Source organism: Phodopus roborovskii, unplaced genomic scaffold (assembly GCF_943737965.1).
Source record: "Phodopus roborovskii unplaced genomic scaffold, PHOROB, whole genome shotgun sequence".
Taxonomy (NCBI): domain Eukaryota; kingdom Metazoa; phylum Chordata; class Mammalia; order Rodentia; family Cricetidae; genus Phodopus; species Phodopus roborovskii.
The window spans coordinates 26,650,525-26,674,564 of record NW_026126480.1 but is presented as its reverse complement, the minus strand read 5'-3'; the positions used below and the strand labels follow the sequence as shown (position 1 = coordinate 26,674,564).

Genomic DNA, 24,040 nt, shown 5'->3' with positions numbered 1-24,040 from the left:
CTGCCTTCACTTACCCAGTACTGGGATTACAGATGTGTGTCATCACACTGCTTTCTGTGGTGCTAGTGATGGAAACAGGATTCCACACATGCTAAGCAAGTGTTCTATCAACTGAGGTCATACCCCAAGTCCTGGGTTTCCTTACACGCATGTTCTGTCAGTATTTCTGCATTAGTATAAGAGCAGGGAAATATAAAACATGAGAGGGAAGGAGGGTAAAGAGGATAAAGAGATCTAAAAGGCCAGACTGTGGTTTTGTCTAGAATTCATAATCACATGGGGTTTTAACTTGTATCTGCATTGTCCTCAGAGGAGAACAATTTCTCCATAAAAACTGTCCAACTCTGTATTAATACCACCAAGCTGCCTCTTATGGTCCTCCTTCACCCCCTTCTTGGGAGGAAGTGACAAGGTCTGAGGCATCCTGAAGTGGAGTGGACAGATGCAGGTAGGACTTCCTCCCGGATTCCAGTTCTTTGACCTACTTCTTGCCCCAGGCCTGGGTTGCATCTTTGAGTCTGAGATCAGCCAGCCAACCTCTTCTGTTTTGACTCTTCCCATCTCACACTGGGTTGGTAGGTACGTTAGGCCATTAGAAGATGGTGGACTAGGCCTCTTTTCTCCTGTATCATCAACATTGTTGAACATTGACATGTTTAGATAGTGGGAAGGGTGGAGGGGATTCAGAATATAGATATGAACTGAGACATCATGCTCATGGGGTAATTTGTCAGAGAGCTGGAGACAGTAATTGCTCAGGTTCCCCTTCAGCAACTACTCCTTGCCCAGTGTTACCTCCATGTGTTGTATTTCTTTTGAGGGAAAGGAAATGATGACTCAGAAGGCTGGCTATATTCATTGTGAGAACACAGAACTGCCAAAGGTGTGCAATGGTGCATTAGCTCAGGTTGTGCAGAATAGGAAGTTTAAACAAGATACTTTCCCATAGTTTCAGAAGCTGAAAGTCTAAGACAAAAAGTGTCAATGAAATTGCTTCCTAGTGAAGGCCCTCTCCCTGGCTTGCAGATAGCTACTTTCTTTCTGGTTTCTCATAAGGAAGAGAGAAACAAAGATGGTGCTTTGGTGTTTATTTACCTATTTCTGCAGGATCTTGGCCCTCTCCTCATTTACTGCAGTAAACCTTAATGACCTTCTAAGCCCTGTCTCCAAATCCAAAATCAGTGGTTCAGCACATGGAGAATATCTTTTTTATTAATGTGGAGGATGCTGATGTCACATGCCCTCTTTACTACCTTGGTAAACAGTTGACAGTATTGAAAATGCTAGCATATTTATTATATTATTATTATTATTATTTTATTGCACAGGGATTACTATGAATATCAGAAAAGATGAAACCAGTCCTTCTTACTTGTGCCAGTATTAGAATAATGTTTAAATGAATGAGAATTCTATGGAACACCAAGTTTAGGCACTTGGGGCAAAGTCTGTATAGTCCAGGATTACAGAGGGTTGTGATGGCTGTGACTAGCTGGTTCCTAGATTTATGTTTGAGGTAAATACAGTCACTGAAGTCCCCACTCTCCAGCAACATAAATGGAAGTGTCTCACATAGACAAGGATCTATGCTGGCTGTAGAGGCATGGATTGGTGTTCTGAGTGACTGACTTTTTCCCCTTGGTGTCAGCTATTTTTATGTAAGACAGTGGCAGCCCAGGACAGCTATGCAAAACACCTTTAACTTGGCAGTCTACTTAGCCCTTGTTGGAATCCCTGCCTGGCTGTTGCTTGGCTGTTGACCTTGTATAAGTAAACTGGATCTGATGAATCTCTGCCCTTTGGGTGTGACCACATGGGGTGCAGAAAGGATATAGCAGAAAAGGTTGACCAGTTGGCTCTTGGGCTCTGCTGTGTGTACCTCTCTCCTTAGCTCTCATCCAGCAGGGACTTATATGGAGAGGAATGGATGCAGAGCTTCAGTTAAGAACTATGAAATAAGTGTGACAGGACATAGGGACAGCAAGATGGTTCAGCTGCTGAAGACACTTGTCAGCAAAACCTGATACTTGAGTTGGATCTCTACTGCCCAAGGTGGAAAGAAAAAACAGACTTTCAAAGTTGTTCTCTGGTCTCAAGAGCACATTTTACACACACACACACACACACACACACACACACACACACACAGTGGTAATGATGATGATGACTTTTTTTTTTTTTTTTAAAAAAAGAGTGACAGTTGCTGCTGGGAAAGAAATCAGGTCCTTCTTTTCCCCAGTAATGGAAACAGCACAGATCTGAATCCTAGTCCTGATGCATGAGTTTTGAGACCTTGAAGAATTCCCTTACTTCATAGTTTCAGTTTGTTCATTTGCACAGTGAAATGCTAGAGTGGCATCTACCACCTGAGGCTTTTTCAAGAGTGAGTGTGGATAATACATACATGACATACTTGGCCTAGAATGTCATGCCCAATAAGCACCAAGAAATGTTATCAACTGTGATGGTCTATGGGAGAATGGAAGATCTTAAGAGTTTCTGCTGGGCATCTATCTACTTTCAGGGCCTTCACAGGCTACTCACTAGGCAGAGCCATGGCTGAGGATAGCATCAAGGGAGGGGATACACATAAGAATAAAGATTTACTTTTACTTATCTAATGGTTGTACTATAACTCTGCCCAGTGGGCCCTGCACTCATCCAAATCTCTTCCATCATCAATATAAAAAGCAACAAACACAAATTCCTCTTCTACATGACATTTTAAGAGATGCTGTCTATTCAGGTTGCCCTTGAAATGAACTTCCACCTGTTCACAAGAACAGACAAGAGGAATAACACACTCTATAATCCTGTTTGCCATGGACTACCAGAGGTTCATATCCAAATTCTCAGCATGCACTTAGAGCATCCTTGCATGCACATGATTCCTGCCTATGGCCACAGTGGAAAAGCTAGACAAAAGAAGGCTTTGTTCCTCTAAGAAGTAAGTATGCTCTGTGTGTTGGGAAAGGAGATGCTAGGGCTGGACACATCCCATCTATAAGCACATAGAGAGATGCTGCCAAGATTATAATAGAACCATGAGGTCCACAGAGGAAGAAATCAGAATGAAATATATTTAAAGATTCACCTTACCACAGATCTGGGATCTGGTGAAATCATCGGCAGAAGATAATAGAACATTTGTTTTTGAACTGTGTGACATTGGCTCATACTTCTTTGGGGATTATAAAAGCAGATAAATAATATTTTCTAGTGGAATTTCACTCCATGAAACAAACTGTTAACCTTTAAGTTAAAATAAAATTTAAAAGTTAGTTGCTTTTCACCATGAGGCACATTTTAAATTTTTGTGTGTCCTCATATGGTTCACAGCATTGGATGATAGGTTAGGATGCATTCCCATCATCCCAAAAAGAGTTATCAGAGGATGCTGGGCTAGCACACTTCCTGGAATCCAACAGGCTCCCAAAGAGCACTCTTTGTATGAAGGAACCAACTCTGCTACATTTTAGGCCAGAGAGTGAACTTAACGTCACTCAAGAAAAAGCCACCAAAACCTTCCTCTCCAACACTCTGGATAGAAGTGAAATAGAAAGTACTAACAACTCCCTCCCAGGAGCCTGCCCAGTACCGCTTGGCACTACAAGAACTAGTGCAGTATGCAGGCAGCGTTCCTCAGGCAAAACTCCCATTCATTTCCTGTCTTTTGTTCTTCAACTTTCCCACTGATGCTGTACATTTCCTTTCAGAAATTTCCATCCTTATTTACATGGACTAGGATGATTTCATAAACCAAAGTGACCACTTGTGGCTTTCTGAGGAACCTGAGTGTTTTTCATCTGACTCTCAAGAGAGTCTAAGAACTCCAGCTGTTCCAGCTGCTCCCCTTTTGTCTAGTAGATAATGGGGGTCTGTCTTAGCTTCAAGAAGGCCCAAGAGCTGTCTGATCTAAAATACAGCTCGAGCATCAGGCAAGAGGAAAACAAACTGCATTTCTGCAAAGGCGTGGGGGTGTGGGCTGTCGGCTGGAAAAATAACAGGGCTGGAGATATGTTTATTTTGCTACTAGAGGCAAACAAGGCTGTTAACAGCATAATTACCAGGAGGGCTCACTATCCCAGTCCCCACATCAGCAGCCGTCTGAACAGGTGCACCCTTTCAGATCACACATTATCTGGGTGGAGATTTTGTTGGATGTTTTTGTCCGTGGGGCTTCAGGGTCTCAGAAATGAAGGCAAACATCTAGGAGCACTCAAAGACAAAAGTGGTTCAGATACTGACACAGAAGAGGTCACACTCAATGAACCATTTATTGGGACCCTTAAATAAGACTTCCCATGAAGTACTGCAGCTCATATACTTTTTGTTGTTGTTGTGTGTATATGTGTGTGTGTGTGTGTGTGTGTGTGTGTGTGTGTGTGTGTGTGTGGGTGTGTGTACAGTCCCAGGTATTGTATGTACCTCAGGAGTTGTTTCCCTTTGTGTTTTGAAACAGGGTCTCTTATTAGCCTACAACTTACCAATTGGGCTGGCCTGGCTATCCAGTGAGGCTCAGGATCTTCTTGTTTCCATCTCCTGAGCATTGACATTACAAAGCATTCACCATCATTTACATGGGTCCCAGGGATTATTAAACTCAGGTTCTCATGCTTGCCTGGCAAATGTTTTATTGACTGAGCCATCTCCCCAGCATCACACTTTCCATCACAGCAGATATTTTGTTGTCTGTGTCTGTAATTATGTGATGAATGTCTCTATTCCTACCCTCTGACAGTAGCTTTCAGCCCTCTGCCATGTATTATACCCATATATGGAGATTTAAATGTACAGAGATCTTGCCATCCATAGAGAATTTGTAATCAGTTGGTTCAGAGCAGAGCCCTGAATTTCTGAGAATCACTCAGAATCCAGATTTCCCTTGTTGAGAACCTCACCATGATGGCCAAGCCCCTCTGAGACAGCAATGTCTCCATATTGTACTCCCCTAGGGCCCACACCTGTAAAAGGCTTACCAGAGAAGGTCTGGTCTTTCAGGGCCTGGTTTAGCCTGTGTACCCTCGGGGTCTATGGGGCTGAGTTGACGAGAGTCTGACCTGGATGGGATGAAGGAGGACATCAGGAATGGGAATGCATGCGAAAGTGTTGTGAGGGTTACTGTTAGACCATGTGGGTGGGTGCTGGATGCAGCAGCACTATGAAGCACTATGAAGAGTACACAAGTTTCCATCTGATCACCATCAGGAGAACAGGGATCCCACTCAGAAAGATTGGAAAGTGGGAAGTTAGCCTGATGTGGGGCGGGGTGATGTTCTACAAGGATCACTTGAGGACTGGGAAGATGACTCAGTGGGTAGAGCACTTCACATGCACGTGTAAGGAACTGAGTTGGATCCCTAGAACTCACCTAAAACCAGGCACAGTAACAAAAGCCTGTATACCCAGCACTCACATGGAGAGATGATAATAGAATTCCCGGAATCTCAGGAGTCAGTTGCCTGGAAAATGTTATAGTGAAAAATAGACCCTGTATCCCCGTATCAAACGAAATGGAAGCTGAAGACAGACTGGAGGTTGGCCTCTGATTGTCACATGCATGCCACGGTATGTGTACATCCATACTTACACACACACACACACACACACACCACTGACAAAGGAAATGTTTACAAGCTCCTTTTGGGAGACAGTTACCTATCTAGTCTATAAACAGGTATATCAGCTGTCCAAGGATTCTTGGGGTTTTGTTTCAAGGGTTTATGTACTTGAAAAAAAAAAAAAAACAAGAGACACTTTAAACTCCTTAGGATAGTTACACAAACAAATACAAATAGTGCTGAAGAGGAACCGAGAAAACCAGAAATCTCACACAGAAAACATGGTTGTTACTCAGAAAGACCAAAACTGAGTACAGTATGATTTAGTGATACGAAACTCAGTTAAGAAATAGAGACAGGGTCCTGAGGAGATATCTTTACATCCATACTGGTGACAGCATCATTCAAAGCAGTGAAAAGTTAGAATCATTTCATGTGTTCATACACATGAACATTATGCAGCTTTTAAAAGAAAGGCCTTTCTGACACACGCTTACATGGCTGAACCTTGAGGACATTGTGCTTGGTGAAATGAGACAGCCACAAACAAGGCACTGCATGATTCCACTTACAACAGGCCCACAGAGTTAACAAACACATAGGGATGGGTCAGCTGTGGTTGCCAAGGACCAAAGGGAGGAGGGAATAGGAAGTTTTACAAGGTCAAGACAGTCCTTGGGGACTGATGATCATCCAACACAAACACATTCAGTACCACTCATCTGCACCAGTAAAAATGGCATAGATAGTAAGTTTCATGTTATATATGTTTTAGTACACTTATAAAGCAGACAAGGAAACCTAAAGGAGATTCTTTCATCAAACTTCCTTTCTCCTTAAGCCTGTAGGCTGTGACTTGCCTGGCTCACAAGCATCTCTTGTGACCTGTTCTACCAAATTCTTATCTGAGGCCACTGGGCTTCTCTGTTCCTTGATCCCACTAAAATGCTCTGTGCGTCTCCTGAAATAGGCTGTCTGTTCAGGTGTGGGGCTCTCAGTCCCCAGGCAGAAGGTGTCTGCTTGGCAGTGTGTGACTGTAAGGCTAAACAGCTGCATGGATTCTGGAACCTCATACAGCTTCTGGAAGCTTGCCTCTGCATGGAGATTGAGAGCAGTTCTGTAGCCATGGTTCTGGGAGCAGCAGAAGCTATGGCCTTCTCTATCTCCCCACCTTCAATTGGGATCCTTCCATCTCTTCCCCCATAGCCACCAACATAATATCTCAAGATGAACATAGGGTCTCTTCCCCTAGTTTCCTAGTGTGGGTGCCAAGGCATCAACAGACCAATAGGAGAGCTCAAAGCACTGACCTGCTGGTTCCTCTGCTTGTCCTTCAGGATCTAGTATTTGTGATCCACTCAGAGCAGATTGCAAGACATTGCCCGGGTTTTGTCAAGGCTTCTTTGACTTACAGTAGACTTGTGAAGCCACCAGGTTTGTCAGAAGGAGGCTCATCTCCCAAGTTCATTCATGGATAGAGAGGGTTTTCTCTTCCAACCTCATCAGTCTTGCTTGAACCTTTCCCTCCCCAAGACAACCCTGAATTGCCATCACAAGAGGTTGAGTAGTAAGATAACAAGGAAGAAGATAAAGTAAGCTTAGATCTCAAAGTCTCCAATTTCCATCTGTAACTTCCCAGGTAACCAGACCTGCTGGAGACAGCTGCCCCATTCTGCAGAGCCAGGAGTGAGAATAAACCTCATTGGGTACCTCCACCCTGCCCACAGCATCACTGGATGGTTGGCACCTGCAAAGCCCTGTGCAGCCATTCTCTGTTGCCATCCCTTGGTATCAGTTGCAGGGATTCTTTCACCCAGCCAGAGCCACTGAGCTGATGAAGGGGATGATGATACAGGAGCAACTGAACACAGAATCTGAGTGTCTACAATGATTTCTAACTCTCAGGCACCTCAGTTATTCTTTCTTGTCAAGGCTTTGGCTCATAGCAGGCCTGTGAAGCCCACTAGCTCTTGCCTACCATTCTTTTATAGGGTGAAAATTAAAACAAAACGTGTTAAAGTCCTCAGCAAAGGTTCTGGCACACAGGAGGTATACAGGAAATGCTTGTATTTTAGTTCTCATATAAACAATAGTTTGGGGACACCATTGAGAAGCCTGACTACCTGCTTCCTGTGTCATCTACTTGTATTTTCTAACTTTTTCAGCTTTCCAGCCCCCAGCACTGGTACTTTCTCAAGACACAGGTTTGAGTATGCTGTTTACATGTGTTTACATAGTGGATACTGTCTAATATGTTTTCATAGTCCTGTGTCCCCAAGAGGAAGAAAAGGCAGATGCTGGGTTTAGCTTAGAATATGGCAACAATGTTTCCCTTAGGCAACAGCTTCACACACACACACACACACACACACACACACACACACACACACACACACACACACACACCACAAATAGAGGAGCTGAAAGAGGCTGTGGACACACTCAACCCTCAGTCTGTTTGCCCCAAAGCAAAGGTCCTAATAATGGATGTCCCTGTGCAGGTCCAAACAAAACAACATGGACAAATGTTCATGGTTTGATCCCTACATACATATGGACAGTCAAAAGTTATTTCTTTGGTATGCAGGAAATGAAAAATGTAATCAACATGCTTTTGATGAGTCAAGATCTAGAACTTGGAAACATTCATGTCCCACCATGTGCTGGGCATTTGACTAGCTTCAACCAGAGCCTACACAGTGCAGTACTACATTAAACAGCAGGGCAGGGAGGCAGGGAGACTTTGAGCATACTTAGCCTGTCCATTACCCACACAGGAATCTCCTTCACACACAAATCATGTCTTGTTGTCCCTTGAAACACTGTTCACAGACTCACTCTGCTTTTTCACACCTTGAGAAGGATTGGGAGTCGAGAAATAATCGCTTGGCTTTTCACTCCATCAAAGGGAAAGAGGAAATATTTTGAAGAGAGGGGGAGTGTGAAGTCCTGCCTTTGATGCACACATCACCCCATTGCTGTGACCAGCGTGTGTTTACCCAGCACCTGCTCTACATCAGGTTCTGTGTGATGCCTCTGAGGTATAATTTTTCATTGTCTTCTCCCAGTGGCCCCTTGCAAGAGGCACTGCTGTTGTGTTCATTTTAAGGTGGAAAATTGAGACACACACAATTCAAGTAGTATGCACCAACTCACATGGCTAGCTGTGTCTAGGAACTAACATGCCTATGACTCAGTAAGCCAATAAGTCTTTATTACCTAAGAAGAGAGGGTACACTCCCAGTCATGGTAGGTGGGGGGCTCAGAGAGGATACCTTGGGCTGCTTCTGTCCCAGAAGACTCCCCAAGTCCTCAAAGCCTCTTGGAAATATCTGAAGTGGGCACTCCCACCACCTTTTGAGAAAGCTCTTAAGTTTCTTATTCTTCCTGGGATGGAAGGAGTCATTTTAGAAGCTACAGATGGGATAGCAGATGGGAAGTAAAACCTATCAGAGTTGCCTGGGATGAAACCATTCATCTGCAAAATCCATATGTTTTTGTGTGGGGCGACTTCATAGAAACAACAGCAAGAGGAAACAGCAGAGCCCCAAAGCATCAGGTGCCTCTGGCCATGAGGCTGACAGGACAGAGTGCACAGAAAGCCAAATGGGTGGGTGAGCATCCTGGCAATGACCTGGGAGGGAGAGGGAGAGCAAGCCAGTCACAGAGACAAGCAATGAGCTGTAGAGCTAAAGGAACCAAGAAGAACACAACCCTCAGCACAAGGTCTGACAAGATAGCTGGGACCCTTGCAAAGATAAAAGATGCAACCTCTCCTGCAACTTAGATGTCATCAGTTGAAGTGCACTGGGCCCCTTGCAAGGGTATCACATTGATGGTATCACATGGATGGATTTATGTTCCTGTAAATCTGTTGCTGCTTCCACGACTGGTCTCAGTCTGAACAGTTTGGTGAGAGTCTAAACATGCATCCTGTCTGACCCTGACCATTCAGGGTAAGTGGCTATGGTTATAGCTGGGACTGTAATAAATGCAAAGCATCATTTGTAGGGGACCAGCAGTGGGTGCACCTACCTGGCCTGTTTCCTTCTTGCTTGCAACTATACAGACAGTCCAGTCTCCTGATTTTTCCCAAGAGGTCAATTGCAAGCAGAAAGAACATCTACTATGGAGCCAGACAGAACTGGTTCTAGTCTTTGCTTTGCCATGTCTTCACTATTTGACAGTGTATCTCAGTTTGACCATCTATCTACTCGGTTCCCTACAAGGATGCAAAGAATGACTTCTCACAGTATCTGCTATACACAGCATTTTCAACAAATTTCTGAATTCAATCCTTTATTGGAAGATGGCAAGGGGATGTTCTGACTACTCCTTGCTTTATTGTCTAGATTCACCTTTCCTCTGGCTATTGTTTACTAAACTCTACCCATTTTTAGATTTCTATAGCTTCTCTTAATAGAAATGAAGGCTCTTAACTCCAGGTGATCTGGGTACTTAGGGGATACTGACAATACCTTCAGACACTGTGAGAAGTACATAAGTGGACAGAGCATGCTATTGGCAGCTTGTAGGTAGAGACCAAAGGCACTGATAAACACGCAACAGTGCAGGGAGAAGCCCCATAGCAAAGAATTAGTCAGTATAAATGTCAATATTGCATGGGTCACAATTCCTGGTCTAGAATGTTATTCCATGTTCTTATGTGCTCCATCCCTGCTTGCCAACACATCTTGCTCTAGAGTAAACATTCCAAGGTCTTTCTCACTTCTTGTCTGTGATCTTGCCTGGGCTATTGAAAGCAAACTCCCTTCTATTAGCCTGCTTTGAGTTCAACATCTAGGCCAGACCTGTACTTTCTCAGCTCAAACATACTTTCATCTGGCTTAGAGTAACAGATCCATGACATAACCTTGATCTACTGTCTGACCTTTTGTTTCATCTCCTTACTCTATCCCTCACTATCTGTTACAGCTCTTCCAAGCCCAACTTCTTGCCCACAACAGGTCTGGCCCAGCTCCTTCCTGCCTTGTAATACTATCCAAGACATCATCACTCACTTCATCTTCTACTGTTGTCCAAAAGGATGTTCCTGGCCTTTTTCAATAAGAATATGATGCTCTCCCACTTCTGTGCTCTGCTTTCTGAACACAATGTTGGGTGATATCATAGAGAAAACACAGGTCATCTCACAAAGCTCAGGATGCTTCTCTGGACAGGAAGCTGACTGCCTGTACCTTCCTGTGTCTCCACCGTTGTTACATAAAGAGGGAATGGAGGCAGGACCCTGGACTTAGCTGTCTTGGAGCTGTTGACTGCCTTACCTGATGGGGTAGTCAGCAGCGCTGAGGTTTATGAAGAAGTCCCAGGGCCAGTCAGTCATCTCCAGGAGATCGCGCATGCTCTGCAGGTAGGTGGATAGGAGGCTGGCCCCACCCCAGATGGTGGCCATTCTCCAGGAGGTGACTCGGACATTGTCGTACTGCCTGGAGAACTGGAGCACTTGCCGATGCAAGTAATTGGAACGCTTTTCCCAGGAGAGAAAAGAAGAAAATGCGACAGTAAATAGCCCAGAAAACATCAGCCCATAGATATCCTAGCCACCCCGCTCCTCTTGTGGTTGGTGTGTCTGATCACACTGGCTGCTGCTGTATCAATATTCAAATATTTCATTCATATGAATTTTTTCATTGGCTACAGAAATTCAGATTCCTCAGGCCCATTGCTGAGCTAGTGGGCTTGAGCTCATGGGGCCCGGAGCACTGCATGACAATGAATGACTGCTGCATGTGATCTGAGGGTACGAACCTCAAAAACATGCACCTGTCAAAATTTGGTGAGTCTTTGTAGGTAGGAGGTAGAGCTTATATGTTTTGTCCTCCAGGACATTCCTCCTCCCTTACTGTTTCATAGGCTGACTAGCAACGTATCTTAGGGACGAAAATACCCTTTTGCCTCTTTAGATTTAGGGTAGAAGCTGTAACTGTGCTGTGTACTTGCTAGGCAAGTATTCTACTACTGACTTACAACCTCAACCTGTGGTTTTCTGAGAAGACAGGATCTCAGATGATGCTAGACTTGACCTCAGAGCAACTTTCCTGCCTCCACCTTATGAGTTCCAGGGTTCTAGATATGCATATATCTTGTGATATCAACAGGGAAGGATCACTCCAGGGTCAGAAAGACAAGTGTAGGTTTTGGTAGTGAGACATTATTGGTACACAATCATGCCCATTTATTGACAGTTTTCCATGTCTGCAGTCACACAAGGGCAGCTCTGATTAGCACATAATCCAAAAGAATATTTCAACTACCTGGACTTTTCTAGAAAAAGTGAGCCTACTCCTGAGATAGCTAGTTTTACAGATCTGTGAGGGCAGGCAATGGACACTAGGTAGGGTGAGAAAGAGGGGGAAAAAAAAACACAGCACACTTAGGTTCTGAGAAGAAATTCTCATGTGTGTTATATTATGTAGGAGGGAGACAAACACTAACAGTACTGTAGAACACGTTGAAAAAAGCCCATGGGAGGATCTTGAATGATCTGATCACAAAGAAATGAGAAACATTTAAGGCTACGGATATGCTAATTTCCAGAACTAATAGGCTCACAGTGTATACATATACCAACATATCAAATTGTACCCCATAAATATGTATAATTATCATGTGTCAAAGAAGAATAAAAAAAACAAACAACCAGAGAAACAATATTTATTGGAAAAGCTGAGAGGCACAGCTAAATATTCTAAAACTAAACCACACACACACACATACACACACACACACATACACACACACACACACATACACACACACACACACACACACAACTTCAGGACCATATGGATGCTGTTCCATATCTAGACCTCATTCTGGACTTGTGTGATGGGAAGGATCAGAGATGCATAGACAGACTGCAGAGGAAGCCCAACACAGGGATCTGAGCAGCGGCTCCTCACCTTATCCACATGGATGTAGTAGAAGTGGTCTTTGTGGTAGATGGCCTTGAACATGCGCTGTAGCTGTCGAGAAGCACGGCCATGGACCACCAGGACAAAGGCGATTCTGACTGGGTTGGTGGGCATGTACTCCACAATGTCCTCATCCCATTGGACATTCTTGTTGGCTTTGCCTGGGGAAAATTAGAAGATGATAGAGATGAGCTTGAGGATGGCCTGCCCTTTGGGAAGCAGGGACTGTTTCCTACTTCCCCTGGAGACAGAAGCTCCTTTATCCACATTTAATTCTAGACCCTTATGCTGTCTAGATACATGATAGCAGAGACTCTGTGGTGCTTGCAGCATTCTCTCTATACTAGAGGAATTTGAAAAGGCTGACACATACATTCAGCTATGTGCTGGGTGGTATTATATCAACTTGACAAAAGCTAAATTCATTTGAGAGGAGGGAGACTCAATTGAGAAAATAGTTCCATAAGACCGAGCAGTAGGCAAGCCTAGGAAACATTTTTTAAACTAGTGATTGATGGGGAAGGGTCCCGCCCATTGTGGGTGATGCCACTCTGGGCTGGTGGTGTTGTGGTTCTATAAGAAAATGGGATGAGTAAACCATGAGCAAGCCAGTAACAGCACCCCTCCATGGCCTCGGCATCAGCTGCCGTTTCCAGGTTTTCCTTGTTTGAGGTCCTGTCTTGACTTCCTTCCATGATGAACCACAATATTGCAAGCATAAACAAATAAACCCTTTCCTTCCCAAGTTGCTTTGGTCATGACATTCATCACAGCATAGTAACCCTGACTAAGACAAGTTACCAAACAAGGCAAGGGAGAAGGGCTGGGAAGGATGAACCACACAGGAAATTTGGAGGGAACATGCGACATTTGTCTGTCCACAATATTTTTCCTTCTTTCTGCAACAATGGCCAACATGTTCAGTTGTGAAAAAAAGAAAGTAACATGAACTCTGACCTTTGACAAAGTTTCAAGTGTTCAAAACTGTATTGGTATTGGTAATTAGAAGTGCAACATTGTCCAGCAGCAATTTGGAGTTTACTATCCTGTGTCATTGCTTGTCTGATACTTGTGTATCTGATACCTGTTCATCTTTCTCTCTCTGTGAATGTCTCTGAGTGTGTGTGTGTGTGTGTGTGTGTGTGTGTGTGTGTGTGTGTGTGTGCGTGTGTGCATGTGCAGGCCAGAGGTCAATGTTGTGGGTCTTCCTTAATTGCTCCTCTTTTTAAAACATTGCATATCTTTTTAAAACAGGTTATCTCATTGAATCTGGAGCTCACTGATTTGGCAAAACCAGCTGGCCAGCAAGCCTCCGAGGTCCTCTTGTCTCTGGGGTTGTTGAGAATGCAGAATGTTTGACCTTGTCAGCAGCTTGGGGAGGCATGTGTTCGTTATTACCAGAAGGCTTAGTGGCAGTCGGATAAAGGCTCTTCCAGAGGACAAGATTAGTGTGAGGAATGTCCAAACCCAGGATGGTTGACACACACCTGTATTCCCAGTATTTAGGAGACTAAAGCAGAAGAATCACATGTTCCAGGCCAGCCTAGGTTATATAGTGAAATTAACTTGTTTTAAATCATTCCTCTCTTCTTATGACTGGCAAAACCAGCAAACCAACCCCCCAAAACAACAAGGGTAATGTGTGAACCACACTGTGTGGCTTTCACAGCTCAACACAGCAAATCCACTGACCTCTGCTCTGAGTGCTTGCACACCAGCTCACCCGTCACTTTCTTGTTTTTTATTTCCACAAGTTCCTTGTTCTTGGTGCATTTTGACAGTGAATTCTGGTACCTGGACACCCTCTCCCTAGAGCTTAGCATGGTTACACCTTCCTGTCACCTGCACAAGTCCAAAAAATTATTATCTTCACTCTCCATTTCTAACTTCACCTGTTCCAATTTTCTGCACATCATTTAGCACCATCTGAAGTTGTTTATGTGTTTGCTTGTTTACTATCTGAGCATTCTGCTAGAGTGTAAGGTCCAAGGGATGAGGGACTTTATCCATCTTATTTACTACCAGACACATAATGCTCAGGTAAAATCCAACACACAGCAGGTTCTTTGTGAAGAACAAAGCTTCAAGAGGGTACATGTCAGCCCTGTCCAATAGCAATACCTGTCTGGAGCAGTGGTCTGGGCTAGATCTCATTATTTCATTAATCTTCCTGACAACCTGCAAGGTTGTTATTACCTCCATTCTTCATAGGAAAGCCCCCAGCTTAGAGAGGCCAAGGGATTTGTTCAAGGTCATGCAACATTAATTAGTTAAGTTGAGATGCAAACCCAGGTCTTAAAGACCATGCCCTTAACTACTAACGCAGATTACACAATCATACTGAGACCTTGGAAAGGGGAGTTGACAATGGTGTTTGTTAATTAAATACCTCGTAAGTTATTGCAGGTAAGAAGGTAGGGATCTACAGATTTTCACATTTCTCTATTTGGTAAGGCGTTGACTCTAGAATGAATATATATATATATATATATATATATATATATATATATCTCCACCCATTTATCTACTCACCCATCTACCTACTACAAACTCACTCCATCCATCCATCCTCTACCTACCTACCAATTTCATACATACACACATCCATTCCATCTACTTACCTACCCAGAAATCCACTCCACTTGTCTACTAAACCCCCACTGATTCCACATATTCATTCAATGCAGGAAGCTATTCAACTACTCATCTGACAGCCAATCATATCAAATGCCATTCATTCATTAAACACTCATTTTATTCTCTGGTCGCAGGGTCTCTTGCTAGAGCTGCCAAATAAGTGAATGCACAAACAAATTCTGATGAAGAGTGGATGCTATGGTGGTTCCCTAGAGTTTATATTTCCTGAGGGCCCACCACCTACTAGCACTGAGAGGGGGTTCTGGGTCCTCTGTTATTTGGTCTTAGTTAAGAATGCATTAATGTTGAGGCTCAGAGTGTTTGGCATGTTTCCAAAGCCACACAGTGAAGACAGAGTGGGGAGTAGAAGAGGAACAGCTAAATTCAAAGCCATCCTGCTGTGTTCAAATCTCTAATGCCAAAGAGTGGCATCAGGCAGTGACCAGACCTGATACAGTGACCCTCACTGTTCTTTAAAGGGACTTGGGTATCAATACTGATTAAACAAACAAACAAACAACAACAAAAACACAAACAAAAAACCCTTTTGTAACTCCTCTTTAGAGTGTTAGAGAGCGAAACATATTCATAACAGAGACAAGGAGTCGTGGATTCTTTAGTTCTGGAGTAGGGAAGGGAGTATTTGGAAAACAGATCACACCAGTGAAAGAGCAATTGTGTCTTTAAAAAGACATTTTTTTTTTTTGGATCAGACAGTTGGCCTCAGTGTGCAAGGAAGCTGTGATTCAGGGAGGTCCTTGTGAAGAAGTAGTTAAACTGCTGGGTGTGGTGTTACACACCTATGGTCCTGACACTGAGATGGTTGAAGCAGGAGACTCATCAGTTTGAGGACAGCCTGGAATACACAATAAGTGTGTGTCTCAAAAATCAAGAGTTGAGTTCATAGGCTGATGGTAGAGTGCCAACCGGACATGCTCAAGGCACTGTGTTCCACCCATACTACAGAAAGTAAGTAAGGAAGCGAGGGAGGAAGGAGAGAGGGAGGACAAAAGAAGGGAAAGGAGGTAAAAGGGAGGAAGAGAGGAAGCAAGGAATGAAGGGAGGGAGGAAAGAAGAAGAGAGGGAGGGTAAGGGGAGGAAGAGAAGGAGGAAGGAAGAAAGAAAAGAAGGAGGGAAGGAGGAAGCAAGCTGAGCTGAGGGATGGAGTCTGTGATCTAAGAGCCCTAACACTGTCACTCTGCTCATCAAACTGCCCCCCAAAGGGGGAGCATCTATTTCCAGAATCATGTCAGTTGACTTCCATTTGTTGGACAGATGATGTTGTCTGGCTAGAGTCATGTGGGTCTCTTTAGACAGAGGAGGACTATGAAAGGCTAAAACTCCCACTCTGTCCAGCTCCTAAGAAAAGGCCCGAATTTAACAATGTAATCAGATTCCCATGGCATAAAATAGAAAATAAGTGGAAAAATCAGACTGATTAGAGACAGTCAGAGAAGCTGACTCCAGATGAATGTTAAAAGCCACGCCAACGGGGGAGAATATCAAGTGTGTGTCTGAGGTGAGGAGTGAAGACTTAGGAGCCACCCTCCCAGCAGCTCCCCTGGTAAGAAGCTGGGCCATGCTAAACCTAGTATACCAACTCAGCAGGATTCAGCATCCTGTGGGCATGACAAGGACCAGGTAGTATCCACACAGGCTAGCTTGTCCTCCATACCACTCTCTGTAGCTTCAGTTATGTTACTCTGTTCAAAATGATCAAGTGGGAAAGTTCCAGTAGGAAACAACTGAGGAGTTTTAAATAATGTCTCCTACAGTGTGTTACTGCCATCAACTTATTTGTTTATCAGTTGTTAGGAACTCATTGGTATGCCTAAGGTATAAACCAAATGTTTTTCATAGGCATGTGTATAAGAAAAGAAACAGGAAATGAGCATTCTTCTGCACCTGAGAGATCTGCATTTGTGTAGCCAACCAACTACCAACTGAAAACAGACTTGTTTTAAACACATCTGTGCAGGCTGAGGAGATAGTTCAGTTGGTAAAATGCTTGCCTTAAACAGCTAAGGTCCTGAGTTCAGTCCCCCAGGTGGTGCATGCTTGTAATCACAATGCCAGGGAGATGAGAAAGAAGGGTACCTGATGGTATACTTTGGCCAATCTAGTCTACTGGTGAGTCCAGGCCAATAAGAGATCCTAGCTCAAAAATAAAAGAGAAACAACAAAGGACCAACAAATAAATAGCAGAAATCCCAAGATGGGCAATGTCTAGGGACTGACACTTAAGGTGGTCCCCTAACCTTCACGAATATGTACACACATGCATCCATAAACACACAGACATGTACATGCATGTACACACAAAATGCAACTGTCGAACTTGTATAGACATTTCCCTGCTGCTATACTCTAAGCACAGAGTATCATAATTAGCTATACTTCACTGGGAGTTATAAATAATCTAGCTATGCTCTGTAGTCTACTGGAGATGTTTGGGAACTATGAGCAAATTCTCTCTCATTTTATATAAGAAATAGACATTGTGAGTGCATGGGCAGAGAGGAGTGACTGTGTTGCAGTGTGTAATGTTATCTGGCTTCAGCCAACTTCTAGATTGGAACAGGTTTCTGAAGGCAAGGATATGTCCTAATGATGGGGATGCTTGTGATTGTGTTTCCTTGAAGGGTTTTAATTTGTAAATGGAAGAAAGATACTAGGGTTATAAAGAGTTTAAAATTTTTTAATTATGTGAATAGGTAGGTATCTGTGTGTGGGCTTGCAAATGTGAGTGTAGTGCCCATGGAAACCAGAAGAGGGCATTGAATTACTTGGTGCTGGAGTTGGAAGGTTGTGAGCTACCAACATGGGTGCTGGGAAAGAAACTCATGTCCCTTGCAAGAACAGTATCTGTGTGTGTGTGTGTGTGTGTGTGTGTGTGTCTGTGTGTGTGTGTGTTTAATTTTTTTTAAGTTAAAAACAATCATATACCAGTATGTGTTTTTAACCAATGAGTTCTATAGACCCTCATGCACAGATTTTAGAGAGTGGCCTCTAGTTGGGCTGCGTGTGAGACTTTAGGTAGTGTTATGTAACATCCACAAGCCTTAGTGTTCTCTGCTTTAAGATGGATAGCGCTATCTATATACATAGAGATATGGACATAGGTATGGATGTCTTGGCTCTCTCCCGTGTGTGCTTATGTCCAGTGCTGAGCACAGGGCCAAGCCTGCAGCAAACACTCAGGAAATCAAAGAATAATTAGATCATTTCTACTCAGCCCTTGGCCCACAATGGTCAGAATCAAGCAAGTTAAATTTAACCAGTCGGTCCAGCCCTGACGGGTTCCAGCCTGAAGCTGCCCTGACTCCTAGTAACATGCCCAGGTTAGAGCAGAAGCCCTGCCCACAAGTAAACACCCACAGCTGGAATGTTTCCATCAGGCCCAATCACAAGTAACATGAATGGGAAGGAGGCACTGGCCTGGCATAGCCCCCACCAACAAGGCCTTCTGTTGGTTCTGTTAATATTCTCAAAGTGCCTCTTGGTGTGGGAGAGTGTCATTTTCTGGCTTGCTTGGTTCTTTAGACTGAAGAGAAGTGGAAAGGAGGTTGCATACAAATGGGCTCGGGTCAGAGGCTCTGAGCCGGGGCACAGCTAGCTTAACACAGTGTGGGAGGTGCATGGAACTAGGTTTAATATTCCAGCCTCTCACAGCAGAGCCTCTGGGAGACACCTAACTTTCCTGGTCACCAATAAAATGGGGTGTGTAGGCTGTCCCCTGCCCTTCTCATCTTCAGAGATGACAGTTAAATGCCAGCAACAGCACCATGCATGGGGGAGGGGGGTATGTGTGTCAGGACAAGCACTGGACTTGCAGGCATTCTTTCAGGATCAAGAGAGGGCATGCTTTTTCCTCCTGAGAAAGTTATTTTTCTCCAGTGCTGGGGAAAGAAGTCAAAGCATTACACATAAGAGGCAAGTGGTCTACCACCAGCTTCTATGCCATAGTGTGCCTGTGTGTGTGGTATGGAGTGTGTACTTGTGTGTGGGGTTGTGCATGCAGGTATGTTTTGGTTTCTCTAAACTTTATTTTTTGAGATGGGATTTCTGTCTGAACCTGGAGCTCACTGTTTCAACCAAGTTGACCAAGTGGGAAGCCCCAGGGATCCTCCTGTCACTATCTTCCCAGCACTATGGATTCTGGGGATCAAAACTCGGGTCCTCATGCTCAAAGAACAAACACTTCATTGATTGAGTCACCCTCTTCAGTCCTCTGCTTGGAATTTATTATTTAATCATCTTAAGATCTATGGAGGCAAGTGTCATGACAGTCCCCTTCTGCTGAGTGAGAGTTACCCTCTCTGGTGAGTACCAGACTCAAGAGAAACACTCAAGCCTGCCAGGCTCCAGAACCCATGTTTTATTTCACCATTGAGGGAAATAAAAGTTATAGAAATTCACAGAAGATTCAGAATACCTTGGGATTCTAAGGCAATCATGAGATTAGCACTGTTTGCATGTTAGTCCCCAGAGTAGCAGGTCTGCTTTCCTGAGAGGTGCCAGTTAGCCCCTGTGCTTTATTCTCTTGTAGGATGCAGTCCTGGCCTCTGTGTCTGGAACAGAGTTGAGTTTGGTGGAGAATGCTCAGTGAATGTTTTGGGACTGATGAATGAAGGTAGACAGCTTCACCCATGCATATGCCCCTCGAGGCACATGTGGGAGGCTGGGCCTGAGCTGCTGCATGTGGCAGGCTTTGCTCACCCAGCAAACTGGCTGGAGGCTGGACTCCTTCTGAGAGGCTTTGGATTAGGCTAAAGACCTTTGATCTGGAACACCAAAGCCTCTGGGAGGAGCCAACTAAGTACCTTCTGAGGTCCCAACATGACAGCTGCAACTGGGTCTTCTCTAGCCCAATGAGCATTAGGAAGGCACCCTCCAGGCTCTGGAGAAGTGGGTCTGTTCTGGAAAAACCACCTCAACCTTTCTTTTTTATTCTTTTTTTTTTTTTTTTCTGTCACATCTCCACTGAGCATCTCCCATTTATTTTTGCATTTAAATTGTGTTTAAAGACATATAACATAAAAATGACCACTCTGTGGAGCTCCAAGGTTAAGAGTGAATACAGTTTTTTTACAGATGACTTGAGTTCAATCCCCAGCACCCACACTGGGTGGCTTCCGATTGCCTCTAACTTCAGCTCTAGAAGATCTGAAGCTTTCTTCTCTCAGGCCTCACACACACCCAAGTAACTAAATAATTCCCTCTGCCATTTTCAATGCAAAGCATAGTAACAAGAAGCCCTTTACATCTTGCTATATAACTTTCACCACCGTCCATCTCCAACACACTTTTCATTTTACAAAAATGGGACAAATAGAGATCACAATTTCTCTTCCTCATTGACTGCCAGTCAATATTCCATTTTCTATTTCTCTAAATTCAGCTACTATAGGAACTTAATGAGTCCTTTCATGACTATCATTATTTAGTTAGTATAATGTTCTTTGAATGTGTTGTAGCATATGTCAGAACTTCCTTCCCTTTTGGTGCAAAATAATATTTCTCTGTATGGACATACCACAGGGTTCTTATCCATTCATGTGTAATGGAAACACCATTGGCTTCTATCATTTTGGCTGCTGTGAATGCCTTGACTAAAAACATGGGTGTGAAATATGTGTCGGAGTCACTAGTTTTAGTTCTTGAATATACACACCCAGTACCAGTCTGCTGTACTCTGTGGTAACTAAATTAAAAACATTTTTCTAAGGAACCTTTGCTGTATTTACTAAATTAACCATTCTTCACAGGTATATATCCCAAGTCTGCACCCTGGGTCCATTGTTCATTAGCAGGTCACTATACTTGTGGTGCCTCAGTTTTCTTATCTGTCAAAGAATGCTCTCCTTCGAGTGAGCCTGAATGGACTAAAAGCTATAATGGGGACAACTTCAATGCCATTATCATATGGTGTGCAGACTGGACAATGATAGCACCAGACTCTTTTGTTCCTGACCAGCTCTGCCTGACACTACTGTGTGTTTCCAGTGGGTGAGCCCACTTGTTCTTAGCTTTCTCTCATAGCCATGAGTGCTCACCCTGCTCAGCCATCCTGACCCTCATTCTTTGTGCGGTCCCACCTCTTCACAGCAATTGAAAGCAAGAGTCCCATTAATGACCATGATGCAAAATGACTTTCAAAATAAAATCCACATCAGGAGAAACAAAGGTGAACTACTGCAGTGAAAACAAAGCAGGACAGGAAGGTGGCAGAGAAGGCATGTGGTGAAGGGGGCAAGGGACCATACGGACCTGACTCCATCAGCTTCCTTCCAAGCTATGATGTGCTGAGTGTGTTAAACACAGGCGACAAGGTCATGGCCAGGTGACGTCAGGTAGCCCTAAATGTCCCAGAGGAACTTCAAAGGTCCAGGTAAATTTGCTTTTCGTGGCTCAGGGAACCCTTGTTCATTTCAGGTTTCCTGGAAGGATTTTTCTGGGAGTTATCTAAGGTGGCATTTTGGGGGAGTTGCTCATAGTCACAGTGCCAACAGATGGACAAGAGGTCAGGATTCATTCTGCCTTGAATTCAAATATGCATCATAGCCAGGCTTTGAAGAAGGAGAATTCAAGCAGACTGCTCTCCCTGAAGCTTGGTGTTAAGCTTACCTACAGCTCAGAGGTCTATTCTCCAACACCGGAGCTTCTCAAGCTGACTCTGTTGTTATTTGAGCACAAGTGGCTCTTTGATATGGGGACTGTCTAATGCATTTCTGACCTTACCAATCAGATGCAAGTAAGTTTGGCCCAGGATGACCAAACCACAAAGGCTCATTAACCAATGCCAATGGACTTACAGAGGCAAGATCTTCCCTAGTTGAGAAGTAATAATCCACAACTACTTCCAAAAGTTGGTCTTCAAATAGCAGCAATACGAAAATGGGGGAATTTGTGCAAGAGTCCTGGTCCATACCTCTTGAGTCAGAAACTCTGAGGTGTGGAACAAAATTTGCGCTGTGATAAGTACTCTCCAGGTGTGATTATGACATGGGGTAATATTTGAAAACCACTGGTGCATGCCTGGGACTCTTAGCTCACTAGCATATCAGATCCACATGGACGTCTCAAGCTAACAACAAACAAATAAGATCTAGAAAACAATATTTGAGTATAGCTAAGGGGCTGGCTGGCCTTTCCTAGCTTGTGTAAGGCTCTGGGTTCCTCTCTCAGCATGACAGAAAAACAAACCAAAGCAGAAAATACTTCCTTGTGCCCCACCCCAACCAATTCTAAATTAAGTACAGTCACATGTTTAGTGATGATATTTGGGTGTAGGATGGACCATACATAAGATTGTAGTCTGGTAAGATGAGACTGTCTGGGGAGGTTGGAGCATCTCATTTTGTGCAAACACATTTGCTGGGGGTTGTACAGCAATAAAGTCAGTCAATGATTGTGCAAGGGACCGTTCATAAAGCCTGAGATGACAATAGTGGATGCTTGGATTGATCCTTTCTTAGAAGATCTCAGGTGGCAATACCTGCTCAGACTTTCTGGTACCTACTTTTGTTCCCCTCCCCCATTTAAACAGCCACATCTCTCCTCCACAGATGAGGCCTAGGTCCTCACAGCCCCCTGCTCTAGTTATGGAGTCTAAGGCTGGCTCACCCTTAATTTTTTTTCCCTCTCTCTAAAAAATAAAAAAAAAAAAGAAAAAAAAAAGTCTCCCTCTATTCTCTGACCAAGCACTCAGGACATTTTCCTGCTCACTGATTTTCTTTCCCCCTATTCAAGCCTATTCAAGTTTGGAGTTATTAAACCACAGCCCGTGGCTGAACCGTCTTATTGATTTTATTGTGGAGAGCCCAGGGATATTCTAATGATGTACGGCTCAATAAATGGAAACTGGTGGGATGGATATTGATGGCGTATGGTACATTTCCCTGCAATTCACTGGGTCCCAGTCGCTTGGCTAGCTACACATCATCTGTGAAAAAGCTAGGCTGTAAGCCCATGGGTTCTGGTCCACCCTGCTGGTGTGGCCTTTTCCAGGCATCAAAGATGGAAGGGCCATTATAATAAAGATAAGGTGACATCTTGTGCCTGCCTGGCTGTGTGGTTTTACATCTTCCCACATTGCATGGTGGAAGGATGATTATCCTCATTTTCCAGATAAGGAAACAGACTCAGAGCAAGTAGCCAGCATGGCCTACTAATAAATTGTGGAATTGGGATTCAAATCTCACTGTTAGACCTAAAACACCCATGCTAATCCATGCAAAAGACCAGCCAAAACTTGGATATCTAGTGAATTTAATGCTATGTGAGACACCATCACTAAGAAAAAATTGGGAGTTGGGGTAATGGTGTGATGGGAAATGTCATTCTGTATGTGTTTCTCATACTGGTTTAATGAATAAAGCACTATTGGCCAATAGGACAGCAAGATAGGCGGGACTAGGAGACAAGGAGGAAAGAGGAAGTAGTAAAGAGGAGCCAAGATGGAGAGAGCCAGCTCCGGGTAAGAAGACCACGTGGAAATACATAGATTAACACAAATGGGTTAATACTTAAGACAGAGCTAGCCGATAAGAAAGTAGTAACTGGCCAACAGTATAATATCAAATACAGAGTCTCTGTGCGTTATTTGGGGCTGGCGCGGCAGCGGGACAACACAAGACTGGCGGAGGGCAGAAATACTGTACGCCTTACAAATGGCGCCCAACGTGGGGCTATTTAAAACCCATACTCCCTACAATGGTGCAATTGGTAAAGTACCTGTAATGCCAGCTGAATCTGAGTACAGATCCACAGCACCCATACAAAAAATAGGGTATGACAGCTTGTGCTGGAGGTGGAGATAGGAGGTCCTGAAGGTAATTGGTCAACTTAGTCAAAATGACAGACCCTATCTCAAAAGGTAAAGGTGGGAAGTGACCGAGAAAAAAA

At 43.9% G+C, this 24,040-nt stretch overlaps 1 protein-coding gene across 1 annotated transcript in view; it reads right to left on the bottom strand.

Moving 5' to 3' along the window:
- Xylt1 (xylosyltransferase 1) overlaps positions 1–24,040 on the bottom strand; it is a 281,098-nt gene that overhangs the window by 58,778 nt on the left and 198,280 nt on the right. Inside the window, exons 4-5 of the mRNA XM_051192768.1 lie at positions 12,485–12,657; positions 10,847–11,049 (exon numbers count right to left, since the gene is read on the bottom strand). Of these exons, the coding sequence (XP_051048725.1) occupies positions 10,847–11,049; positions 12,485–12,657 (376 nt within the window). The remainder of the gene's footprint in view (positions 1–10,846; positions 11,050–12,484; positions 12,658–24,040) is intronic.